This window comes from Oncorhynchus mykiss, chromosome 8, assembly GCF_057628025.1.
Source record: "Oncorhynchus mykiss isolate SJ-2025 chromosome 8, ASM5762802v1, whole genome shotgun sequence".
NCBI classification, from domain to species: Eukaryota; Metazoa; Chordata; class Actinopteri; order Salmoniformes; family Salmonidae; genus Oncorhynchus; species Oncorhynchus mykiss.
In genome coordinates, this window is record NC_143029.1 from 25,051,322 (window position 1) to 25,066,355 (window position 15,034).

The 15,034-nt window shown below is 43.2% G+C and overlaps 2 protein-coding genes across 6 annotated transcripts in view; one reads left to right on the forward strand and one right to left on the reverse strand.

The window, feature by feature from the left end:
* The window catches only part of slc5a6a (solute carrier family 5 member 6a), a 32,677-nt gene extending 21,656 nt beyond the window's left edge, over nucleotides 1–11,021 (forward strand). For all 5 annotated transcript variants that reach the window (XM_036985105.2, XM_036985101.2, XM_036985102.2 and 2 more), the window contains 10 exons: nucleotides 74–228; nucleotides 352–492; nucleotides 606–735; nucleotides 3,877–3,965; nucleotides 4,159–4,271; nucleotides 4,530–4,597; nucleotides 4,791–4,877; nucleotides 5,071–5,258; nucleotides 5,441–5,666; nucleotides 5,801–11,021. In XM_036985105.2, the coding sequence (XP_036841000.1) occupies nucleotides 74–228; nucleotides 352–492; nucleotides 606–735; nucleotides 3,877–3,965; nucleotides 4,159–4,271; nucleotides 4,530–4,597; nucleotides 4,791–4,877; nucleotides 5,071–5,258; nucleotides 5,441–5,666; nucleotides 5,801–5,965 (1,362 nt within the window). In that variant the 3' untranslated portion in view covers nucleotides 5,966–11,021. The remainder of the gene's footprint in view (nucleotides 1–73; nucleotides 229–351; nucleotides 493–605; nucleotides 736–3,876; nucleotides 3,966–4,158; nucleotides 4,272–4,529; nucleotides 4,598–4,790; nucleotides 4,878–5,070; nucleotides 5,259–5,440; nucleotides 5,667–5,800) is intronic.
* A 1,928-nt stretch (nucleotides 11,022–12,949) lies between these two features.
* Nucleotides 12,950–14,746, reverse strand: LOC110529659 (transcription factor 24). Its single transcript, XM_021612065.3, has 3 exons — nucleotides 14,381–14,746; nucleotides 13,723–14,013; nucleotides 12,950–13,447 (listed from the first exon to the last, which is right to left on the reverse strand). Exons 1-3 carry the CDS (start codon nucleotides 14,513–14,515, stop codon nucleotides 13,310–13,312), a joined length of 564 nt encoding a protein of 187 aa, XP_021467740.1. The 5' UTR covers nucleotides 14,516–14,746; the 3' UTR covers nucleotides 12,950–13,309.
* Nucleotides 14,747–15,034: the final 288 nt, after the last annotated feature.

Here is a 15,034-nt window from a genome sequence, read left to right on the forward strand (position 1 = left end):
CATCTCCCTACAACTCTGAAGGCAATTATGATATATATGTCTGGATTTACAGTATGTATCTCTTGTCTGTCAGGGAGGGCTAAAGGCAGTCATCTGGACAGATGTGTTCCAGACCATTGTGATGTTTGCTGGCCAGCTGGCGGTCATCATAGTGGGGGCCCACCAGGCAGGGGGCATGGGAGAAGTTTGGCGGAAGGCCATGAACGGCAGCCGCATCGCTAGCCTGGAGTGAGTCTTCTCCAGTTCACCAAAAGAGACGTAACGGTCCCTGGACCAGTTACGAACGTCAATTGCTCTGTGTGTAGGAAAAGTGTTGTAACCCTCCTCCCCTTTGACCTGCGCTCTGTGCAGCCTCAACCCTGACCCGACGGAGAGGCACACTTTCTGGACGCTGGGGGTGGGCGGGGTATTCCTCATGCTGGCTCTGTACGGGGTCAACCAGGCCCAGGTTCAGAGGTACCTCAGCTCCCGCACTGAGAGGGAGGCTGTCATGTAAGCATCAACACTAACACCTGGTTGAACTGGATTCACATTAAAGATCATGTTAAGAATTAACAATTGCTTAGGTGCGTAATGTTAATATATGTTGTGGTGTGTGTCTCCAGGTCATGCTACGTGGTGTTTCCCTGCCAGCAGGTGGTGTTGTGTCTAGGTTGTCTGATGGGCCTGGTGATGTTTGCTCGCTATGGTGAGGAAAGCCCGCTTGATAAGGGCTACGTCAAAACCAATGACCAGGCAAGTAGGACTACTTCCTCCACAACAACTTTAGGATTTACTACCTTCACAACAACCTTAGGAATAGCTACCCCCATAACAACCTTAGGACTAGCTACCTCCATAACAACCTTAAGACTAGCTACCTCTATAATAACCTTAGGAATAGCTACCTCCATAACAACCTTAGGAATAGCTACCTCTATAACAACCTTAGGAATAGCTACCTCCATGACAACCTTAGGAATAGCTACCTCCATGACAACCTTAGGAATAGCTACCTCCATGACAACCTTAGGACTAGCTACCTCTATAATAACCTTAGGAATAGCTACCTCTATAATAACCTTAGGAATAGCTACCTCTATAATAACCTTAGGACTAGCTACCTCTATAACAACCTTAGGAATAGCTACCTCCATGACAACCTTAGGAATAGCTACCTCCATGACAACCTTAGGAATAGCTACCTCCATGACAACCTTAGGAATAGCTACCTCCATGACAACCTTAGGAATAGCTACCTCCATGACAACCTTAGGAATAGCTACCTCCATGACAACCTTAGGACTAGCTACCTCTATAATAACCTTAGGAATAGCTACCTCTATAATAACCTTAGGACTAGCTACCTCCATAACAACCTTAGGACTAGCTACCTCTATAATAACCTTAGGAATAGCTACCTCCATAACAACCTTAGGAATAGCTACCTCCATGACAACCTTAGGAATAGCTACCTCCATGACAACCTTAGGAATAGCTACCTCCTTAACAACCTTAGGAATAGCTACCTCCATAACAACCTTAGGAATAGCTACCTCCATGACAACCTTAGGAATAGCTACCTCCATGACAACCTTAGGAATAGCTACCTCCATGACAACCTTAGGACTAGCTACCTCTATAATAACCTTAGGAATAGCTACCTCTATAATAACCTTAGGACTAGCTACCTCCATAACAAGCTTAGGACTAGCTACCTCCATAACAACCTTAGGACTAGCTACCTCTATAATAACCTTAGGAATAGCTACCTCCATAACAACCTTAGGAATAGCTACCTCCATGACAACATTAGGTAGCTATGACAACCTTAGGAATAGCTACCTCCATGACAACCTTAGGTAGCTATGACAACCTTAGGAATAGCTACCTCCATGACAACCGTAGGTAGCTATGACAACCTTAGGAATAGCTACCTCCATGACAACCTTAGGAATAGCTACCTCCATGACAACCTTAGGAATAGCTACCTCCATGACAACCTTAGGAATAGCTGCCTCCATGACAACCTTAGGAATAGCTACCTCCATGACAACCTTAGGAATAGCTACCTCCATGACAACCTTAGGAATAGCTACCTCCATGACAACCTTAGGAATAGCTACCTCCATGACAACCTTAGGAATAGCTACCTCCATGACAACCTTAGGAATAGCTACCTCCATGACAACCTTAGGAATAGCTACCTCCATGACAACCTTAGGAATAGCTACCTCCATGACAACCTTAGGAATAGCTACCTCCATGACAACCTTAGGAATAGCTACCTCCATGACAACCTTAGGAATAGCTACCTCCATGACAACCTTAGGAATAGCTACCTCCATGACAACCTTAGGAATAGCTACCTCCATGACAACCTTAGGAATAGCTACCTCCATGACAACCTTAGGAATAGCTACCTCCATGACAACCTTAGGAATAGCTACCTCCATGACAACCTTAGGAATAGCTACCTCCATGACAACCTTAGGAATAGCTACCTCCATGACAACCTTAGGAATAGCTACCTCCATGACAACCTTAGGAATAGCTACCTCCATGACAACCTTAGGAATAGCTACCTCCATGACAACCTTAGGAATAGCTACCTCCATGACAACCTTAGGAATAGCTACCTCCATGACAACCTTAGGAATAGCTACCTCCATGACAACCTTAGGAATAGCTCCCTCCATGACAACCTCAGGACTAGCTCCCTCCATAACAACCTCAGGACTAGCTCCCTCCATAACAGCCTGAGGCTTTGCTAACTCCGTAACAACACACTAAGTGGGCTCTCATATATTTAGGCATTTCCTGCACTCATTTGAGATAATTTCCACACAGCCACATAGGGCTACACGATATGGGCAAACAATCTAGTCTTTTTATTTATTTATTTATTATTTCACTTGTGATTTAGAGAAAAACACTTGGGTGAACTGTTGGAATCCTGGAAATATAATGATTATTCTAATTGTATAGTTAGAATATAATAGGGGGCTCTTTGAATACAGTCTAGTTTGACAACGAATGAAAATGCCAGGGAAGAGTTGGTGTGACAGGGTAGGAACCAAAAGTATTGATAAGTGTTTCCTAGGGGACCCTATAATCTTTGGCGTCATTAAAATGTCTTCACTTAGCTACTTCATGTAGCTAACATATTCTTGCTTTGCGTATTCCTCTTTGATTTAGAAGATACTGTTGCACAAACAAGGTGCTGATTTAAGTCTAAACCAGGCTGTATCGCTAATTACGTTTGCTCTGACTCAGTACGTTTATTAGCTGGTTAGCAATTAGCAGCTAACAATTAGCGCCTAACAAGATTTAGTAACAGCTTGCTATAAAAATACAAACTAGCTATTTGCAGATGCAAGAAACACAAAATAGTGTAATTATAGAAAGCTAATGGATTTATAATAAGAAGCTAAGTGCAAACAGCATTGTTGTTATGAACCTTGTTGCATGTGCTGCATTGACCATACACACTGAATGCAAGTGTCTCTTGAGGAACAACAAATTAGTTCCTTGCGTGACAGGGGGCGGGGCTAGGTCTGTGGAAAGCGGCATGGGGAGACTTAGAGCGATGACTCAAGGAGCGACGTAAACTATACAAATGGACGTTACACATGGCGTATTACGTTATAGAAGGTCAAGTAAAAACCCAAACCAGTCCATGCATCAATACCGGTATACCGCCAAGCCATACCTCACTGCACTGGCATCCTGATGTGACTGGCTATGTTAATGTCTCTCTTCAGATCATTGCCAATCAAAGGCTTGATGTTTGAGTTGAGGCCATTGTTTGGTTAAGCTCTCCCATAACTGTAATTTGTGAGGCTTCATTTTGGCGCTGTTGATCCAGTCTAAGTGGTAGTTTCTTCCTGTCTGCAGATGGTGCTGTACTTTGTGATGGATGTGTTCAGGGACCTGCCAGGCCTACCAGGGCTGTTTGTAGCCTGCCTGTTCAGCGGAGCTCTCAGGTACTTTACTTAACTGCCCATGGCTCTCATGTTCGGTCTGTAGTACTAGTGAGACCTGTTTCTATGCTACATTAATGTCATAGTGTTGTGGTACACCACTTGAGGTTGTATTATGATACCGTTATGAATGCACTACACCATGCAATTTAGCCCCAGGACATTACTCTCAGCTTCCCTCCCTCTTGCGTTTCAGTACCATCTCATCAGCGTTTAACTCCCTAGCGACGGTAACCATGGAGGACCTGATCAAGCCTTACTGCCCGGCCATGACAGAGGCCAAAGCCACGCTGCTCTCAAAGGGACTGGGTGAGCTGCTGTTCCCTGAGTGGCCACACAGTGGCAGTGTTTCTAAACAGTGGCAGCAGTCTTCATGATTGATGAAAGTAATGTGGATTTTATAGAGCTTTTCGTTAAGTAACGTTGCTGGAGTGTAAAACCAATTTTGACTTCACCGTCCAAATACTGTGGAGTGTGTTTATTTTTTTGTAACTTGTGGAGCACATTGAATGAGTACTGTACTGCTATGGTCCTGACCTGTGTTTCTCTTCCCTTCTGTTTTCCCAGCGTTGGCCTACGGTCTGGTATGTCTGACCATGGCCTACGTCGCATCTCTCATGGGCTCAGTGCTGCAGGTGAGGGACTCACACATTTCCCCTGCTGACTGTTGCTTTAGTTAATGGGTACTGAATTAAATTTAGCAACGTTGCACTCATACGCCCCCCCCCCCCCCCCCCCCTTACACCTACTACTATCATTCAGTGGCTTCATAGGAGTTATTCATGAATTCTAAACCTCTTTTTCATTCACTCCCTCACTCTCCTCCAGGCAGCATTCAGTATCTTTGGGATGGTGGGTGGTCCTCTCCTTGGCCTCTTCTGTCTTGGAATGTTCTTCCCCTGGGCTAACTCCACTGTAAGTCAAAATGCTGCCTTGTTAACACGGGGGTCAAGTTGGCTAGCATTGAGGGATATTCAATTACAGGACACCATTTTGTTTTACTTTTTTACTGAACAATAAAATATATAAACTTTTTCATCATATCTGTGGTGAATTGGAGACATCTGTCTGATTTGATCCAGCTGTTCCTGTCTCTCTCTGTCCACAGGGTGCGATTGTAGGGTTGGTGGCAGGCCTGGCTATGGCGTTCTGGATTGGCATTGGTAATTTTGTGTCTCGTATGGCCGTGCCCACCCCTCTGCTCCCCATCATCAACGCCACCACTATGCCCCTCCGCGGCAACATGACTACCGCTGTCATGACAACCCTGATTACTTCAATCACCGCTAAACCAAAGTACATTCTTTTTTTCCCTTCTCGTTAAAATGATGGCATTTGAACCATTACAGCACTATCAAACATGAAGCGCTTGAGTTGTATCCCATTCTATCCCACCAAATATTGTACATGTTTTAAGGATGACTGCATAAGAATGATGATATGAATCTGACCAAGTATCTGTGTTTTTCTCTCTCCAGGCCTACAGGTGTGCAGGCCCTGTACAATCTGTCCTATTTGTGGTACAGTGCTCATAACTCTACCACTGTGGTGATAGTGGGACTGATAGTCAGCCTGTTGACCGGTCCTATGAAGGAGAAAGACCTGACCCCAGGGACTGTGTACCCTGTCCTGGGGAACCTGCTCTTCTTCCTGCCTGAACGCTACAGGGAGAAGCTCTGCTGTGTCACTCCACTGTCACACAAGGTAGCCCTCAGATCTTTCCAGTGAATTCTTAACGTTTTTGTTAGCCACACTCTGTTTCTAATATAATTGTAACAATGTTTACTTTGATTACTTAATTACCATGTTTTTTGTATGTGTGTGGGAATGTTGTGCAGCCCAAAGCGATCAACACGCAGCCGTACCAGATGGCTCAGGAGAGCAACGGCGTTGCCCAACACAAAGAGGAGGAGAAAATAGAGAAGGATAAGAAGGACGAGGAGAGGGCCACCCCTCAGCCTTCCTGCCGACTGGCTCACACAGTGCAGGAGACGGCCTTGTAACAGCCCCCCCCCCTACACACATGCCCCACCACTTCCATAACCCCCCCCCCCCTCAGCTCTCTCAACCCTTGGGAAGAGGACCCACGTGGGGCCAGAGAGGCAGCGGAGATCCAGTGTGCCTGGTCATGACTTCCATCAAGAACCACAGGGTCAATGTGGAAACAGGGAGATTCACCCCTGACCCTTACTCCCTGGAAAAACTGATACACCACAAATATATGGTGGTTTTTAAGAGTGCCAGAGTCCTCTGCTATAATGAAGAATAGTGCACTTACAACTGGACCCCCCCCAGCCACAAATCGTGTGTATCTTGAAATCATTGATACGTCATTAAGGATGGCACTGGTCACAGTTTCCCTAAACTGAAGTAACTGGAAATCACTACTTATGAGCCTGGAGTTTTGAGAAGAGCCAAAATGTCTGAATTGAGGTGGATTCCTGGATGGAGAAATGCTAGCGCAACACAAGTGGCAATCATGCGCCGTGCTGAGGAGAAGTCTCATTGTTGTCTAGTTAGTAGATCTAAGAGCCTGGACTGAACAAAAGGGCTGTGATTGTCATTCGGATATTTTGTTAAATGTATGATTGAAAGATTGTGGACATACACATGCACTAAGTTGTTCAAATGACTGTGATGGACCCAAGTCTTTTGTTTCTCAGAGAATCGGGTAGAGAGCAGGTAGCCTAGTGATTAAGAGCATTAGGCCAGTAACCGAAAGGTCCCTGTTTTTTATCCCCGAGCCGACTAGGTAAAAAATAGTTCTATGTGTCCTTGAGTTAGGCACTTAACCCTCGTTGCTCTTGTAAGTCTTGGGATAAGAGTCCACTAAATGACTAAAATGTCAAATTCGCAGGCGGAGAAGAGGTACTTCAGATTTAACTGTCATTGCATATTATTTTTATAGAAAAGATTAAGTCAGATGAACTATAAGAATTTTTAAAACCGTGTGGCTGCGATCCGAGTTCTCTTGAATGCTCTTCCCAACAGCTAAAGGTTTGAAGCTGCGCATGTGCATGATTCTCTACTTTACGCACAGTCTGTATTACTCCTTCGGCTGCCCACGGTGCCCAGAGAACAGGCTACTCTAGTGAAATGGTGCTTGTTTAATAAAGTTAGATCAAAGCTGAATCCATGTCTGCAAGACCACATAATGATAGTATTCTACATAACAGAGCCACATATAATGGCATAGTGGAACATTATGCTGCTGTAGGACGAACAACCTCATTTTAGGACGATTGTGCGACGGGTCACATTTTTCTCTCAAGTGGCCGAAGCTCAACAACATGTGCCACCAGGCAAAATATGTGCCTGATTGAAACCAAACACAAGCATGCTACAGCTTGTTAGCACCATCTACTAAATAATTAGCTCACTACATTGTTCAAAACAACACTGTAGAGATGTAAATGCATAACCCTATTAAACTGAGATCAAATGGTTAGCATGCAGATGCTGCATTTACGTTTTACCAATAAAACTTCCAACAATTACCATTTAATGATTGACTGTGAGAAATGTGAAGGGAGGTTGATTGTGATCTTACAGACATTGATTCCACTTTGATCCAACTTTATTAAACCAGCACCGTTCGCCAGTGTAGCCTGTTCTCTGGGCAGCTGAACGAGTAGAGCATAGACTGTGTAAAGTACAGAATCCCACACATGCCCAGAATCTTCAAACCTTTAGCTATCGGAGAGAGGGTTCCAGAGAACTTGATGATGATGATGATAATAATAATAATCCTTTATGTCCCTGTAGACGGTTCCTAAAGCTCCTTTACATGGCCTTATTTGGCTTGCTATAGTAACTTAATAAAGAGGTAGGTAACCTTATACACTCTTAACATGCCATACAATTATATATTGTAGATGGAGCTCAAGACATAACCTAATTTGCCATTAACTGGGATCACATTTTCAGGTCATCGAGTCTGCACTACTACTTCATCGAGAACCAGATAACCTGCTGGTTAGCTAGTGACATTAATGCATGTAGAATACCTTATCCTCACAGTCCATTCACACTGTAGATCCCATAGTTACTTCAGGTGCCTCATTAGTAGGCAGTGTGTGAATGTAGTTTAATTTTGATTACTGATCAGTGTGTAATTAGGATTGTGATACAGTATACTTATACTGCATAGTACATGTATAATGATTCTCCATATGTGTCTTCGATGTTTGTTAGATTTACATGTATGACCTGTGTCTCGTCCACCCCACTGCTCTAACAGAGCATATTTACAGTGAAGGGAACAGCTCTGGTTCAAACTGGAAAACTGCAGCCATTTTGATGGCTCAACAGAGTTCAGTACTCAGAAATCTTAGGGTAGACTAATATATGTGATGTTCTTTGGTTGTATCTTTGAAGGACTTGGTTTCCTTTTGGCACTTCACTGTTTCTTGATGTTCAATGTACCAGGGGAAAACTTCCAATGATTTTCAAATGAAATAAGTACAATGTTTTATGGCGTGTTTTTGTAAGTGGCCACTTTATCTAATGATGTAAATGTTTTTCCAGAACAGTATCGGCGGTTGATTTAACATTGTTATTATGAAGAATTTTTTTTATTTTGGTCATTCGATGAGTATGAAAGCAGATGTTGAATTTTAATGATCATTTGTCAAATGTTTCATATTCATGTTTCAAGGTCCTATTTGCAATCTGAAGAATTCTCATGTCATTCTCTGTTCAACATCTTCATTTTGTACTCCTCCCATCCACTGGAATACCTAACCACACTACAGAATTCAAGTCAGGGTAATGTGGTAGTACTCTGTTGAGATTATCTGGTATGTGGTGAGCTTGTGATTCCATATGGCCTGTTTGTCCCTCAAACAGGGACTCTACTTGTGTGTGTTTGTCTCTCTGTGGTTGTTTCTGTAGTTGGGGACTCGAGTGACATGCCTGTCCATCTGTCTTACTGTGGTTTGGGTTGGGATAACTTTTGATTGACTACATAGTGACTCATTCAGCCCATACCAATCTGCTTTACTTGTTTCCAAAGAGTTTTTACATAAATTCTGTAGAGCCATTTTCTACCTGCCTTTTTACCCCGTCTACCTTTATGGGGAATAAAGAAACTCTGGCTATGGATGGGCAGATAGATATATTATTTATTTATTGTGGGGCTAATGTTGTGACACTACTGACTGAATGCCATGCTATTAGGCTTCTGATACCATTGTTATCAATGACATACAGGCAAATTTTGCATTGGATCCTATGGCTACAGTCCGATACGAGCAAGGAATGTTGTTCATTCATCCCCACTGAAAAAATACCTCTTCTCGTTCAAAGCATATAGAAAATGTCATCGCTTTGTTTTGATAGTTTTTTACCAAAAGAGAGAATATATATCTATATTTCCATTGACTTCATTACTATTTGTTGCAAATGGAACTATGTTGTGGAACTTTTGAGTGGCGGCAGGTAGCCTGGTGGGTTGGAGCGTTGGGCCAGTACCCCGAAAGGTAGCTGGATCGAATCTCCGAGCTGACAAGATCAAAATCTTTCGCTCTGCCCCTAAGCAAGGCAGTTAACCCACTGTTCCTTGGGCTCCGATGACGTGGATGTCGATTTTAGGCAGCTCTCCGCAACTCTGATTTTGAGAGGTTGGGTTAAATGCGGAAGACACATTTCAGTCGAATACATTGTACAACTGACGAGGTATCCCCCCTTTCTATGTGCAAGTACCATTTGAAATGTTTTGTGAATGGAGGGCAGAAGTGGTCAAGTAGTTATACTATTTCTGTGTTTGCACAACAAAGCAACTTCAAACTATCGTTTTCTGTATGTTTGTACGTAATGAAGTTAGGGCTATCCCTTCTTGTTGTAACATTCACAAACATTTCTATCGTTCTTAGAGGTTTTTTTTAGTCCTTTTTTAATTGACATCCTGTGACCGACAAAGTTTGATATTTTGTTGATAAAGTTGATTTGATAGTCTGTGATAAGATATGACTGAATTAATTCCTTTTTAATCATACCAGAAATGACTTGGAAGTGTTTGTAACGCTAAACTTTAAATTAAGTGAAGACCACCCCTTTCCAGGGCATGTTTTGGATGAATTTACAGTCTGCAGTGCTGAGATACTGTTATTCAAGATGTCAATTTACCCAATGTGAGTTTAGGACTTTGTTTTAGTAATGCTGACATCTACTCAGAGCACAATCGAGACCTATTCTGTGATCTTGTTTTTAAGTTGACAGGGCCAACTATCTAGAAAAGATGAGTTGTAAAGTGACACGTGAATATGAAGGGCAAAACGGTTGTATTGAGTTTGCTTGCACCAGCTAAATCATAGATTGGACTAAGTCAATTTACAGCCTGAACCGTAAAGTAGAAGATCTGTAAACCATTGCGTCCTAAAAATGATCAATCCTGAATAGCTTCTATCCATACCAATTTACTATGAGATGTGTTTAGTTTAGAGTACATTTAAAATGCACTTGGCCTTGAGAGAGAAGCATGGCACTTGGTCATTTCAAAAGATAATAAATATTCTGACTCAATATTTATTATTAATATTTGTTCTCCAATTTGTATGAATTCTTCCTAGTATGCATTCCCAAAAACCATAAGCAGTAGCGTTTGGTCAACTACACTGCTTTGGCTGTGCCTTCATATGATCTCTGTATCATGATTATTTTGTCATATTGTTGGATGTCATGGAAGTTGATTAGCTCGTACTAGGAGCACACTACAAAGGGGCAGCTGTGATAGGGTGGAGTTGAACTCTCATTTACCAAGCAGAATGAGATCTGTGTCCTGTTCATTATGTCAATGGGAGCCAAGGTTTTAAAAAATAACTGAATCGAGCTTCCCTTTCGGAAAAGCTCAAGTGGTACCTTTTCAGTTTGCAAACATTTTCTGTTTTGGACATTACTGAACACTCCCTAGGTCTGTGAGCGAATTCTTCAGTAGTGGCTGTATCTGTGTCTGACCACCCTGGAGGACATGATTTCTCAAGGTTAAATGTTTAAGTGAATGAATTTTGGTAACATAATTGTTGTTGCTCTGTTTTTTTTAAAATAAAACGTTGGATTGGACATGTGCTTTGTCAGATGTTTTGTCTTGTGTCCTGTCCTCCGGTAAGTATGCATATGGACAGTGGATACGTCTACTAAACCCATTATTGAGGAAACCTCTTGTAGGTCAATTTAATAAAACAAACTTTTGAGGGCTTGATCAGCCTTCATTTTGAGGATGAGGGAGTGAGAGCCTTCCACTGTGTCATTCCTTTCCTATCCCAAGGGAGGGCTGTTATCACTGCAGTATCCTTTAGCCTTCATTCTCCCTACTACTCCTAGCTCTTCTCTCTGGTGGGTCATTGTGACTGTGTCACCGGGTCACATGCCACTCCTGTGGCGTCTTTCTCCGCATGATGTTGGAACACTTTCCATCCCAGCTTTGTGCCAAGGACCGCAAACCTTCTGTTGCCACAACAACCTCTGCTGCCGCCACACCAAGCCCCTCGTTCAGCACAACTACAGCTCTTCCTTCTGGTTATATACTAATTCAAGTGGTAGACTCACAGAAGGAACGGTAACTTTTGACAAGTATGGTTGTCTTTCAGACGAACCTCGACAGACTTGGGGTTTTACTCATTAGGAACCTGTCTTGGCCATCTCTCTGGACCGAGCCATCAACCGGTCTGGTACATTAAATACTATTTTTCTTATTGACAAAGTTGTTGAGTTGTGCCTTCCTCCCTACTTTTCTTCCCTTCCTCCTTGTCCTCCCTCTCTCCTCTATTCCTCTGGTGATTCCAGCTAGGCCAGGCCAACGAGGGGAGGCTGGACAGAAAGCTTAATAAATTCACTCAGCAATCAGTGTGTACTGGATATAATGAGCTGGAGATACAGAAACTATGTTGATTATCTCCTAACATGAAGGGAGATCAGGGTTATATGGGTTTATTGGCACAAACATGCACATTCAGACACACCTAAAGATCTATTTGCAGTTCAAGCCAAAAGGGCCTTTAAATCAAGTTTGTTTAGTTGATGACCCTCACTTTGAGGTCACTTGGTACAGAAATAACGCCATTGGATAATCCATGTCCTGGCATACAGTATGGGCTTGCCATTAAAATGAGAATGTGATTGTTTAAATATATGCGCATGCATTATATTGACCAGTGCAACAGAGCCTCTATTGGCCGATATGCTTTATCCTCTGTGATCTAGACTAGAAAGTAAACTCAGTGGGAATGCTGGAACGTTGTGCACCACTGTCTGTCTCACATTGTTTCGCCAACATTTCTGCCCTCTCCTTTCCCTCTGTAAACCCTGCCTCAGTAGCACATCTCTGGCATGTCCAAATTAGCCATTAATATGAGAGGGGGGTTTATCAGACCCCCCCCCCCCCCCCCCCCCCCTGACAGATTTATAGAGCTAGCCTTGAACGCTGTACCGTTTCTCGTGGACCTGAGCCCATGTTGCTCAAGGGGTTCTGTGGTCTCGTCCATGTTACAGCCAACAAATTCTGTCTCTGTCTGCCTGAGCACAAACACTTTAAGCAGTTTAGCAATAGTCTGTTAAAGTGTGTTTCTTGGTTAATATCAGAATATAAAATGTGTCTACCAAAGTCACATGACTTCATTATGTCATGGTAATGTATATTTTCTGGAAGATAACTTTTGCTAGGAGACAAGAAATGATACGCACACACACCAAAATACTGTAATATGAAGTAAAGTCTTTAAGATCACTCAACAGTGCAAGTATGTCAGATAGCACATACAAAGCCATAACGTGTCATTTACATCAACTTAGCAAAGTTTGCTGTGTGAATAAATGTTTACTCGCAAGCGGGCATTATTACACAGATATGGACTAGTACTCAGGGCTCCACAGCTGAACACATGGTTGCCAAGTGTTCTCACAACAATCCTCCCCTTCTGTTAATCTGTCCATCCTTTCACTCCCACCCCAAACACAACTACAACACTAAAAATAAAACAAATCCAGGAGACAGGGATAAAGATCAACTTTAATTCATCCTAAAGCTAAAAACACAATAAGTCACTGAAATGGTCAACATTGCTTTGAGACCCTCAAAACAACATTGCACTCTTTGATCATAACAAATATTTTTACACACTTTTAGTGATTTATGTTTAATGCCGTGTAATAAATAAGTGGTACGATGTGCTAAGCAAAGCGATCCTTTGGTTTTGTATTTTATATCGTCATCATTGTATCTAATCCCCTGGACGTTGTAGGAGTTTCCGTGTTCAGCAAGTACATTACTTGTACATTGCAATTCACTGCAGTTTCATACGCAGTTGGATATAAGTTAAGTTGGATATATTGTTATTTCATCGCTCCTAGTACTAAATGGATCTGTCCATGTTGACCTCTGGGCTAGGGGTCAGTGGATGCGTCGCCTTCTCTCCTGACATTGGCGTCTGATTGGCTGACAGTAGTCCTCCCACACTCCCACAGTACAGCAAGGAGCGCATCGGCCACTTCTGTCAGGACAGGAGACATGTTCAACTGTAGTTAGTCTGTATGCTTATAATAAATCCTAACAAATGATAGATTATAGTCATAGAAATAATCTAAGTATTGATCCCTACTATATTTCTAATATTACGCGACAATTTACGTCTGATATTAATTGAACTTCTGGACATGAATTTATGACATGAAACACGAAGAGATAATGAGGAACAGATCAGGGTTATAAGCTATGATGACCAAGAAATGAAAACGATAAGCACCCAGCTAGTTTGATGTCACCGACCTTGACTGGGTGGAGGTAGCCCCCTGCCCTGGGGGGTAGTGGGAGTTCAGACAGAGGCCCTCCCTGATCCAGAGTCTCAGTAAGGTGGGCGATGTAGTCGGTGGCCAGGACCAGGACGTCCAGCTTGGAGAGCTTGGTGTCACGGGGGACGGAGGGCAGGGCTGCCTGCAGGCTGTGGAAGGCCTGACGGAGGTTACGCACACGGCTCCTCTCCCTGGCCGCGTTCTCTGGGGAGTGATGGGACTTCATGGCCCTGCTAGGCTGCACCCCATTAACACACCCAGACCTCACCTGGACCACGCAGGAGGGGCAGAGACACGTATACGATAACATGGTAAATAAACACTTATATGGAGATAGGAAATGAGAAAATAATGTTACAACAATGAATTTCAAATGACAGATTTAAGTTGGTAAACAACATCAGAGTGCACAATAACATCTGTTTCCATACCACAAGATCTGACGTGTGAAGTTGATTTAGCAAATATTTAACATGAAGGGTCTAAATATTGTGTAAATATTAATTAACATAAATAGAAGCAAGTATAGCTGAGATGACCTGTCTACTTTTCAATTACTTTTTCAATTACTATATCCCTGAAGTGCCCACTGCTAATCTTTATTCCCTCCAGATTATGTAGAGGTTTTTACTTACCCACTTCTTAGGATCCCTACGTGTGGACTGTCTGTGTCCAGGCTGCGGTGTTCTCAGACTGAACTGGTTCTGTGAATACATCTTGGTCTGCTCTGCTGGAATGGACTTAGGATCCTCCAGCTGCTTTTCAGCCATGAATTCTTCAGGACCCCCAGCCACTCTAACGAAGACCAACCAGCCCCAAACAGATATCCAGCCACCCTAACGAAGACCCACAGAGACCCAGAGCTCGACTGCTCTTAACCGCAGCTACCCAGACCCTCTAACAATCTCCAATCACGGCTTCTCCGCTGCGCATCGTGGTCCTACATCCTCCCTCTCCAACCATCCCTCTTTCTCAGTGTCTCTTTCCCTCCCCTTGACTTAACTGGTGAGGTAATGCGGGGATCTTCAAGCAGCCCTCATCTCCCCCCCACGCCTCCCCCGGGTGTGCTCTGCCAAGGGAAGCAGCCTCAGAGAGGTGGTGGGGTGTCCCAGGGCAGGATTCAGAGCTTGGGAAACACCAGGACCTGGCAGCAGCTGGAGGTACCTCTGGCCCCACCATGATGGACAACTAGGAGGATGTTACTGCACCTGGTACCATCATCATATTATTTTTGTCATAAAACTTGGAATGTCCCATATATTGTAGGTGTGCCCAAGACATTAGCAGAA

Bases quoted from the DNA above. Each gene is read 5' to 3' on its own strand.
- LOC110529659 (XM_021612065.3), bottom strand. From the start codon at position 14,515: ATGGCTGAAAAGCAGCTGGAGGATCCTAAGTCCATTCCAGCAGAGCAG. The intron at 14,014-14,380 runs GTAAGTAAAAAC...TGCGTGGTCCAG, and splicing joins GTAGGGATCCTAAGAAGTGG to GTGAGGTCTGGGTGTGTTAA. The intron at 13,448-13,722 runs GTCGGTGACATC...CTGTCCTGACAG, and splicing joins GCTACCTCCACCCAGTCAAG to AAGTGGCCGATGCGCTCCTT.